At 38.0% G+C, this 11,708-nt stretch overlaps 2 protein-coding genes across 7 annotated transcripts in view; both read left to right on the top strand.

Annotated features, from left to right (window-relative positions):
* Window positions 1–1,579, top strand: part of LOC127430613 (small nuclear ribonucleoprotein Sm D3) — a 3,534-nt gene extending 1,955 nt beyond the window's left edge. The window contains exons 3-4 of the mRNA XM_051680505.1: window positions 774–966; window positions 1,367–1,579. Of these exons, the coding sequence (XP_051536465.1) occupies window positions 774–966; window positions 1,367–1,437 (264 nt within the window). The 3' untranslated portion in view covers window positions 1,438–1,579. The remainder of the gene's footprint in view (window positions 1–773; window positions 967–1,366) is intronic.
* Window positions 1,580–3,933: 2,354 nt separating this feature from the next.
* Window positions 3,934–11,708, top strand: part of LOC127430588 (calcium/calmodulin-dependent protein kinase kinase 2-like) — a 38,880-nt gene continuing 31,105 nt past the window's right edge. For 5 of the 6 annotated variants that reach the window (XM_051680457.1, XM_051680461.1, XM_051680460.1 and 2 more), the window contains exon 1: window positions 3,943–4,056. The gene's annotated coding sequence lies outside the window, so the exon portion shown is untranslated. Of the gene's footprint in view, window positions 4,057–11,708 lie in introns of all 6 variants that reach the window. The other variant, XM_051680454.1, reaches the window with a different exon arrangement.

Here is an 11,708-nt window from a genome sequence, read left to right as displayed (position 1 = left end):
CAGACGCATCGTGATAAGATTCCAGCGACACGCAATCTGTCTGTCCACACCAGGCGTGACGTGACACCGCGATATTAATACACTAAAATGAGGATAACTGACAATAAAATGTAGAAAAAGAGCAATGACAGATGGAACAGTCTGTTTATTGAACGCAACTCATTTTTTCACTGAAGCTTTGTATGTACATATGCTTTCAACGGCAAACCCAGAGGGGATAAATACAAAATCAAACACACACACAGTATAAAGTTACTCTATGAATCTCATCCTTATTCAGTCTGTTACAATTGTTAATGTTCATGCGGTACTCCTGTTGTTATTTCGCCGATCTCCACATGACAGGGAAGCAGAGAGAAAGTCAAAATGAGCCAGTATGTCTCCCCTCTGCCATTCTGAACCGGTGTGTGTGACAGAACTCCGACTGAAAAGAACGAGACCTCAAGCACAACATTCGGTATGTGTGTGACACCCTCGGCCAAAATCAAGTTGTTCTGAACAAGCTAGTGAGATGCCGACCTTAATATACTGCAATAAGAATCATTTTGGACCCATTTGTTGACTGCGCTGGCCGTTGCGACGTCGCAGAAATAGACTTGTCGCGGCTGGTTAGGACACGGTGTTACTTGTTTGGCCTCTTTATTGGACATTTATTTCCAAAGTCTCAATTGTGTATAAAACCGTCTGTGTATTCTGAAAGATGTATAGATGAAAAGAAATCTGTCCGTTTTTAATGAGTCATGAATAATGAAACCGATGTGTGTGTGAATCAGATGGCGAACATTACGGTGACCTATCGGGATGGCAGAGTGTCTCAGCTGGAGCAGGTGTACATACGTGGCAGCAAAATACGCTTCCTCATTCTGCCTGACATGTTGAAAAATGCCCCCATGCTGAAGAGCATGAAAAACAAAAACCAGGGGGCAGGAGCCGGAAGAGGCAAAGCTGCTATCCTCAAAGCTCAAGGTTAGTAAACAAGCGTTTTTATGTTAGTTCAGACTTCATTACAATGACTCTGTTTGAACACAACAGTTGTAGAATGTATTTTTTTGAGTGGCTGCAGTGTAGACCGTATTTAGCCACATCAATTATTTGTATTCTGTAGTCTTTTAAGACAACGATAGCATTGTTATTGTTGGTGCATCACATACAGCATGTAAGCTGTTTTGTAAAAGTACATTTTAATTCAGTTTGAGATGTAATATAACGATAGTAATGTCAAACAGGCTATAGAATAGAAAAAGATGTCCTTGAGCACTTCTTAATGATAATGTTTGTTCTGTTGGTTTAATTAGTGGTTGTAGTTTGAGCAGCTAAACAAGTTCATGTGACAAGTGCAGGTGTAAAGTTTGTGTTTCCTTTCCAGTCGCTGCCAGGGGCCGAGGGCGAGGAGGACCACCAGGAGGCAGAGGAAATATTTTCCAGAAAAGACGATAATGTGAATCGCATTTTAGTCCATTTTCATTTTGTACAGGTTTTTTATTTTTTTTGTCACATACCGTGCGGTTTTGGTGATTTTTGTAGTTTAAAGTTTTATTTCACTTTTCTCATGTAATAAACTGAGCTGTTGAATAATCAGTATATACTGTCTTATTTTGCTATGATACCAGTCTATCCTCATAATTAAGAACCTTATTTATGCAGCTCATGTGCTTTTTATAGATTTTTTTTAAAATTATTTTTATTCTCATCATTTACTCACCCTCATGCCATCCCAGATGTGTATGACTTTCTTTCTTCTACAGAGCACAAGTGAAGATTTTTAGAAGAATATCTCAGCTCTGTAGGGCCAAACAATACCAGTGAATGGTGAGCAGAACTTTGAAGCTCCGGAAAGCACATTAAGGCATCTTAAAAGTAATCCATAAGACTTCAGTGGTTTAATCAATATCATCTGAAGCAATCCAATTGCTAATGATCTTGCCTAGAGACTGCAATGGCAAGATGTACAGTGAAAAAAGGAGTTGTATTTTGGTCTGTTCTCACCCATAAGCGATTGGATTGCTTCAGAAGACCTGGATTAAACCACTGGAGTTGTATGGATTACATTTATGCTTGCTTCATGAGCTTTTTGGAGCTTCAAAGTTTTGGTCACCGTTCACTTGCAGTGTATGGACCTAATCTTCGTTTGTGTTCTGCAAAAGAAAGTCATACACATCTGGGGTGGCATGAGGGTGAATAAATTGAGAGAATATTCATTTATGGGTCAATATTCCTTTAAAGTAGCAAACCCTTATCATTTTCAGTGCATTTTACTTTTACATAATATACAGTGACAGGGGCATAGTTGTCATTTTAAAAGTGTGTGGGGGGGCACAGCTGTCAGTAGGTGGGTCGCACAGACCCAACACATACAGTGCCGTATTAATATATAAGTACTATATTAATATATATGTATTATTTACTAATATTTGTAGTATTTTAAAGATTCAAGTATTGCAAAATTAGCTGCAAAAATAAAGGGCATCTTGTGGAGCACTTGCTTCTGTTTTACACATGACAATAAAAGACTGAGCACAAGCTGGTCCTGAATACATTATTTAATCAATTATAATAATGACAAGTGTGCATGTGCATTGTGGGATTTAAACGTATCCAAGTGGCTCCAGTGTTTTGACTATGTTCACCAAAATTGGTTCAGATTCATTTAATGATTCAGTGACCATTTCTGGTGATTCCAGAAGGTGGTGACAAATGAGTGTCTTGTGTGATCAAAAGAACATTTTAATCCTTTAAAATGTGTACGTCTACAGACCTACAAAGAGACTTTAGTTGAGGTTTTAAGCATTATAAGAACAAAGCAAATCTATCATTTCCCTACAGTTTGTGAGCTGCTGAGCATGACTTTTATCAAAAGACAACAATAATAGTTAATAATAATTGAGTTCTACATATCGATTCACTTCAGTAAAATGCAGAAGTGTTGTAAGAACACAGCAGATCTATCTTTTTTCTTACAGTTTGTCGACTGCACACCAACATAGAGGTAAAAAATAAGGAGCTGATGTTAAAAATAGCTTTACATATTTAACACAGATCTAGTAATCTGCTTAAATTGGCAAAAACAACCAATCAAACTATGACCTCACAAACATAATGTAAAAAGCATAACTTAATGAAGACTCATGTGCTGATATAAACTCCACTAACAATGTGTGCTTAAAAGAAGTAGGCTATTGTCTTTTGTTTTGTTTTTTTCTGTAGTGCATTTCACGTAATTCTGCCAATCAAGAACGATATGCCGAAAAATAACTCTCATTTGTGTGTTCCTCATCTCTAGATTCATTTAGATCAACATCAATGCTGATAAAAAGCATGGATAAATGAGCATCGTTGAAAGCAACTTTGTAGAAATGAACAGAGCCACGTTGATTAGACCATCTGACTGATGGCCTATTATGCAAGTGTGATTGGCTGGATGGTTGCTCAATTAGCCCGAAGAAACAAAACGCAAAGAATACTGTATACAAAATCCACCATTTGGTCCTCTGTATGGGTCTAGCTTGGAAAAGTGCGGGGGACAAAAATCGCCTTTTTAAAGAGTGTGGGGGACGTGTCCCCTGCTACGCCCTTGTACAGTGAGTGGCCCCAAAAAGTACTTGGAGATTTAAGCCATACTTAAAACAGTATGAATGTCATTGCATTTGATGAATTTTTTTTTTTTTTTTTTTTTTTAGTGATAGATTGATCAATTAAAATTTCCACTTGATATGGCAAAAATGGCTTGGAAAGTCAAGTTCTGTGAAAAGCTTCCCAATTATTTTACATATACCACTTTGTTTGATATGTTGTTATCCATGCAGTGAAATTCCTGCATGTCTAAAGGTCCAAATGTACAGAACTGACTCTTGGTTGAGAGCCTGTCACTGTCCGTCACTAGACGTAGTTCCCGTTCAGTCCGTTAGATGGCGCCACACCTCTCACACTCACTAACACAACAGATCCACCTCCGTCCCCCGCTGCATGCACATCATACCATATCATAAACCAGCTCCCATTACTGCCAGCGAGCTAACAACATACCCTTCAAAAAACAGCATTTAATAAACTGCAGAGGTAAGAACACAACACTGAACGAACGACTCGTAACATACAGCTATTAAGCGACACGCGTGAACATGCGTGATCACGATGATTTTATTAATCCGCGGCTGGATTTTCTAAACATCTGTTTCGTAAGGGATGCGTTAGCCAGCTTTAGCAAAATAACAACAACCAAAAATTATTCTCTGAACGGGAAGTAGCACTTCAATCCAGTAGCATTATATGCAGCTTTTACAAATAATGTGTATAATATGCGTTGCATGAGAACTGTAAAGCGGAAGTGATTAAAACCTATAGTCATCTTATCTTCACATTAGGTCCTGTTGTAAGAGAAGTCACTGAAGAATTCAGCATCCTTATATTTTAACTCACCTATTTGACATCTGTCAAATCCAACTTGTTAAAGGAATGTTCCGGGTTCAATTTAAGTTAGGATCAATTGACAGCATTTGTGCATAGTGTTGTTAACCACATAAAATAATTTAATCTATTCCCTCGTTTATTAAAAAAAAAATTAAATAAAAATGCCGTAAGGCTTTTACAATGGAAGTGAATGGGGCCAGTCTATAAACGTTAAAGTACTCACTGTTCCAAAAGTATAGCCACAAGACATAAACAATATGCGTGTTAACATGATTTAGTGTGATAAAATAGTTTACATACCTTTCCTGTGTAAAGTTATTTTCAATTTTACAACTTAGTGTCATGACGACGTAACGAACGGTCAACCTTAAAATGGTAAACACCTTAACACTGGTAAATCCCTCTTTTTATCACACTAGAATCATGTTTACTTGTGTAATGTTTACTTTTTTATGTTTTATTAATGAGGTACTAGTAACATTTTTTATGCGGGATATATCAACTAGTTTATCAGCACAATGTCGTAAATGCTGTCAGTTGAGTTTAAAGGAATATTCTGGGTTAAATACAAGTTTTTTGTATTTAGGTCACAGTAAGGAACTTACAATGGAAGTGAATGGGGCCAATTTTTGGAGGATTTAAAGGCAGAAGTGTGAAGCTTATAATTTTATAAAAGCACATACACTTACATAGCACTTATATTACTTGTGTAATATTTGAGCTGTAAAGTTTTTAAATCGTTTTTTAGGATTACAGGGTTTACGGCGTTAGGTTGTTATGGCAACGAAGTGGTAAAATTCTATATTGCTACACAGAAAAGGTTAGTATGCAATTTTATCACACTAAAATCATGTTAACACATACACTGATCAGCAACAACATTAAAACCACCTGCCTAATATTGTGTAGGTCCCCCTCGTGCCCCCAAAACAGCGCCAACCTGCATCTCAGAATAGCATTCTGAGATTATATTCTTCTCACCACAATTGTACAGAGCAGTTATCTGAGTTACCATAGACTTTATCAGTTCAAACCAGTCTGATCATTCTCTGTTGACCTCTCTCATCGACAAGGCATTTCTGTCCACAGAACTGGCGCTCACTGGATGTTTTTTGTTTTTGGCACCATTCGGTGTAAATTCTAGAGACTGTTGTGTGTGAAAATTCCAGGAGATCAGCAGTTACAGAAATACACAAACCAGCCCATCTGGCACCAACAATCATGCCACGGTCCAAGTCACTGAGATCAAATTTTTTTCCACATTCTGATGGTTGATATGAACATTAACTGAAGCTCCTGACCCGTATCTGAATGATTTTATGCACTGCACTGCTGCCACACGATTGGCTGATTAGATGATTGCAGGGATGGTTGTTGGTGCCAGACAGGCTGGTTTGAGTATTTCTGTAACGCTGATCTCCTGGAATTTTCACGCACAACAGCCTCTAGAATTTACTCAGAATGGTGCCGAAAACAAAAAACATCCAGTGAGGGGCAGTTCTGTGGAAGGAAACGCCTTGTTGAAGAGAGAGGTCAATGGAGAATGGCCAGACTGGTTCGAACTGACAAAGTCTATGATAACTCAGATAACCGCTCTGTGCAATTTTGTTGAGAAGAATAGCATTCTGATGCGGGTTGGCGCTGTTTTGGCAGCATGAGGGAGACCTATGCAATATTAGGCAGGTGGTTTTAATGTTGTGGCAGATCAGTGTATATTGTTTACGTTTTGTGGCAATTCTTTTGTAACTGAGTATTGTAACGTTAACGAATTGGCCCCATTCACTTAAGTGCCTCACTGTAACCAAGATTTGTTTTTTTATTAAGAAAATGGAGGGACAAGACAATACATTTTTGTGGTAATTAACAAAATGCCACATATGGTGTTGATTGAGCTTAACTGGTATTGAACCCAGACTATTCCTTGTAACTTGTACTGAACCTGAAACATTCATTTACATCCCTGCCGATGTTTCAGACATTCGATTTTGAGCCATTAATGCGCCATTAATGCCCAGAAAGGCTCTCTAGGTTGGCATCTCACTAGTTATTGAGACACAGCCATTGTCTATTGTGTGGTGGTTTAATCAATATGGCTATAATGAGTGTAACAAGGTGTAGCCTAATTTGTATGAACGTGCCACATCAGTTGTCAGATCTCATGCGTGCATCATAAAAAAATGATATGCTCTATCAACTGACTTGTGTTTTTATGTTGCTTGGGTGTTTGTCTCTAAAATAGTTTGCTCTGTTTGGAGAGAGAGGCACAAGCAGGTTCCCAGAGGGATATTCCCCTTGGAATAAGCCATTCAGGAATCATTTGAAATGTAGCTACAGGATTGTTTTGAATGAGCTGGATAAAGTTGACTATTTTCCAAGCTTTATGAGCATATACTTGCTCGAGGTGATCATTATTATTTTTAATCTCAGTATGTGGAAGCTGGCCAGATTCAAACAGCAGTCCACATAATGGTACAGTAAATATCCATGGACTCATATGACGTGTGGTTGGACTACCAAGTCGTTTTTAAAAAACTGCTTCCTTTATATTAGAAAAATGTTTGCTTAAATTAATGTGTCAGGTTCAATACAGGCTTAATCTGCAACATGTGGGATGCTATCGATTACCAGAGAAAATCATTGCGACTCGTCCCTCAGTTTGGAAAATCAAACAACAATTATGTTTACAGTAACAGACTTACAATGGAAGTCTATAGGGCAAGGCACTGCATTGGGATAAACGTTTCAAAAGTATAGTCACAAGACTAGAACATTATTTGTTAACATGAGACTTAGTGTGATTGCTTGCTAACCTCAACTTTGCAAAGTTATAGCCTATCCAATCTTTAAAGGTGCACTCAGTAAGTTTTTGTTCATGTCGTCTTGGACTTACACTGACACCTAGGGGCATAGATGCAGCCAAAAGGACTATTCACAGTAAGACATCATTCATTTAATCAACAAGTAAAAGTGTCCATAAACAGGACAGTTACTGAGATTTAAGCGAGTAGAATTCGGCTGGTCATGTGGTCATCCTAACATTCTGCCCCCATGAGGAGAACCCTCTCCATGTACCATAAAACAGCTTTTATATGGTTACTGATATTCCTAGAGTCTTCATCTCATGTGAGTCATCTTAATTATTTACATATGTTTCAAAATGACTTTTCTTTAAAAGTAAAACTTTTTAATGATAAAAAATTACTGAGTGCACTTTTAAATTCCTGTCGCAACCACAAAAAGCTGGTAAACCCTGTAATTTTGCGAGGATACCAGAAAGCTTATCCACCAAGAACAGTAGTCCCATCACTAAAAGGATGATTTAGACAACTTTTAAAACTTCCAGACTGGCTTGCCTCATAGACTTTCATGGAACATGCATAACTGTGAACACAATTTGTGTTCGTTTGAACAAACTGAGTCTTAATTTGTAATGCTGTTGATAAAAACTTGTATTGATCCTGGAACATTCCTTCCAATTCCAAGTATTGGGTAAAGCATACAAGATTAATGTTAAATCAGTGTGCAAGTTGTGCCTGCTTCCTCATCCTAACTCTGTCAACAGATTAGTACTTTGATTTTCCTGTGTTAGAGCCAATGTTTCAAAGAATGCTGCTCTCCAGATGGTCCCATATGGCCAATCCTCTGTGGATGCGGCTCCCTCTCAATGCCCTGTGCATCAATACATAATAGAGGCAACCAGTGTAGACTGATCTTGCAGTGAATTCAGAAACTGTAGGTTGACTTTTCTTAAGCTAAAACTGCCCCCAGAGGCCAAAGCGGTAGGTGTTGTTGGGCGTATGGGCATGCTTGAGCTAAATTTTTCCTCTTAAAAATGTCCATGGAGGGGCGCCAAAAGCAAGTTGTGAAGCGATCTTCCTACATGCGCAATTAGGCCTCTGCAAATGGTCCAGAGTGCTGCAGCACATCTGGTCTTCAACGAACCCAAGAGAGCATGTTACACCCCTCCTTGTCTCTCTACACTGGCTGCCGGTTGCTGCACGTATCAAGTTCAAGGCTCTGATGCTGGCATACAAAACAGTCACTGGGTCGGCTCCAGCTTACCTCATAAAAAATAAATTACATAAATATTCTTGTTGCCCTCTAGTCTCTGTCTTGGATAGTATTTTTCTGAAGCGATTGAAACTTTGTAATGCAACACTTTCCGTACTACTGTTTCTTTAAGATGAATTGCTTATGTTGTATTCTTGCTTTGGATAAAAGCGTCTGTCAAATGAGTAAATGTGAATGTAAATGTAAAGTAGTTGTTTTCAGCTGTACAGGCAGTAGTACAGTGAAGAGATATTCATGTTTTATAAACTGTACCCCCAACCCAAACCCCAAACCTAAACCTAACCATCAGTAGAGTAATAATGTAATATTATAGGGAAAAATGCAACCTCCAAATTGCTCTCGTCACTGATTATGCTAACTCGATTACATCCTGGTTTCTACATGGTAATCGAATCCGGGTCTTCATGCTCACTGAAGCTGATACAAACATGTCTGATAGGAGATGGCGCTTGTCAGTGATTCTGCATAATGTAGCTGATCCTAGGGTAACAGAAACAACTTGCAGACTGTTATGTTGAACAGTGATGGGAGAGTATTGAGTGTTAAAACCAGTCATGGAGTAAGGCTGCATCTGTTTGTTTTTAGGGTATGATTGGTTACTTTAGAATTGTGACTGCACAGAATGGGGGCAGTAGGGGTGCAAGTTTTCAAAATAAGGCTTCCCCGGTGTATTTTAGCTTTTAAATTGAAAATATATACTAAAAATATCAGCAAAATCCAATATTGGTTGACCTCTAATTTGTATTTATTTATATAATGGTACATAAACCAATTTTAATGTGATATATATATGTGGAAACCGTAAGTATTTTAAACTTTTTTTGATTGTGATTTAAGTGGGTTTGTTTTGGTATGGGGATACAGCATTAATTTTATCTGTTCAGGTCTTGAAAAAGGTCTTAAAAAAGTCTTACATTTGTTTTTAAAAACTCTGCAGCAACCCTGTTTCTGACAATGTGCAGTGCAGTGTAGACAGATTTATTAATTATAATGGGATTATAAACGGTCACGTCGCTTTCAGTGATAGACATTCAATTTGTGTTTTATAGAATATTGACATAAACTGAATGAGTTGTCAGGTTCAGCCAAAGCCAGTTTGGTTTTGTTGAAACTAATAAGCCATTAGACTAATCACTTTCAGAAAAATACCATTAGGCTTCCAGAGTCCCGACACTCCCTATACACATATAACGCAATCTGCATAGGGCACCAGCTCCCTTGGGGGGCACCAGAAACTCCACCGGCTCCTTGCATGTTATATGTTATTCAAGGATCCTGTAGCATTTGCGGAACATAGTCAATCGCCTCATGCTCGCACTTTCTCATCGAGCATTTGCGCCGTGCACCATGTTACCAGGGTAATGTCATTGTACTGAATGATTGATCATGTTCATATTTCATGATACTGTCATGGTACACCAAGGTACTTTAAAAATACCATGGTTTTACTATGACACATGTCAAAAACATTGGGTTGTCACAGACCATGTCTGAAAATAAACAAGTGTAATACCATGGTGCTTTTTGTGAGAAATATAATAGAATAGGCTATTATTTGTGATAAAGGAAAAATGGAAAAAAATATGTACAGTATGTATATATATATATATATATATATATATATATATATATATATATATATGTATATATACAGAACATGGTTAAATACTCAGAAAGCAAAGAAATTAGTTAAGTATTTAGAATTACTACTCATTAAAAAAAAATTTTTTTATCCTTCCGCCCCTGTCCCTGCTAAGGTCTGTACACATCACTGTTTTAGAATAACCTGAGTGAACTAATAAGAGGTGAGCTAAGGTAAGGAATTTTTATATCAACATTTTTTGAAAGCGGTCGATCTGTTTATGTTTGATGCTGTCCTTTGTGTGTAACCCGTCAGACCCTTTAAAGTATTTATCTTATCCCAGCTTAACATGCAGTCAACAATTAGTAAGCCATTTGTAGGTTGATTTTACATAAAAGTGTAACACAGTTTGGGACAGTGTTTTCTGGAATCGATTTGAAAAAAGTAATTATTTTGGCAATTCCATGTGGTGATGCTAGTGGCACAGAAATGACACACTTCAACTTTAATGTAGATCTGGTTTGTTTTGCATGTGCTCATTGGGGGTGCAGGGATTCATTGTGGTTTGCTTGTGAGTCCGAATCTCCATTACAAATGAGGTATGTCTGTTTGGTAGGTCGGGCATGTGGAGGAGAAACACACATACGTGTGATCAAAGTAGGTCAAAGAAGAATGTAGAAACTACACTCAGATTAAAATAGCTCAGCCAGCCGTTGCAGTCAGGCCCCATCTTGCCCACACCAACATATATTTCCTGTTCTTGAAAAGAGGATGTGATGCTTTGCAATGTGAGTGTAAATGCATGTGAGGTAAGTATGTGCAAAACTACATCCACCACACTCCGATCAAATGGATTAAGTCCACCATATTATGATCAAGCACATTTCTTATGGGCCGTTCACACATGACATGTTCTTTTGTTGAAAAACAGTTGGACGACGTGCAACAGAATTGAACATAACACAGCCGTCTTGAGATGTGTTTTTAATTTGAACTGTTTCTAACTTGACATGGCGTCTTTAAAATGCAATGCAGTGGTGCGAGACATGATGCAACAGCCAAACACATCTGTCTTGTGCGACTATGTTTGCAGAGACCAACATTAAACTTTTTATTGCACAAAACTATCATAGTTCTCAAGAGTCCTATGGATGAGGCATAATAACAGAAACATTGCAGACGATTTTAAGTCAGACAAAAATTGTCTTGTAATATATTGTTCAAAGGTGGTGAATTTGCTACAAAAGCAGCTTTAGCGTGCAAAACTGACAGCACTGCATCTTTTAAATCATCTCTTTTAAAGCATCGAGTGCAAAATTGTAATGCTAAAACAAACATACAAAAACATTTTTTTTAGATAAACTGGTCTGCCTCACTAATCGGTTTGTGGACTAGTAATTATGTCGAAAATCCTGACTCATAACTTTTGCAAGGTACTCCCATCCATTCACGTGAGTTTCAGAGTTCAGTTGCTTGAGGTTTGAGCTGGAGAATGGCTCACCTATCCCTCTGACTTTCAGCACACTTTCGTCATCAGACTATAAGCACCTGGTCTGACAAATGGCTCAGACATGCCTGGCTGCTCTGTGCTCAGCTGAGCTGTCCCTTTATAATTGAGGTTGAGAAATGTGAGGACAGGAAGTCAGAA

The sequence above is a fragment of the Myxocyprinus asiaticus genome, chromosome 40 (genome assembly GCF_019703515.2).
Source record: "Myxocyprinus asiaticus isolate MX2 ecotype Aquarium Trade chromosome 40, UBuf_Myxa_2, whole genome shotgun sequence".
Lineage (NCBI taxonomy): Eukaryota > Metazoa > Chordata > Actinopteri > Cypriniformes > Catostomidae > Myxocyprinus > Myxocyprinus asiaticus.
The sequence above is the reverse complement of the archived record's forward strand: the minus strand, read 5'-3'. Positions and strand labels throughout refer to the sequence as shown.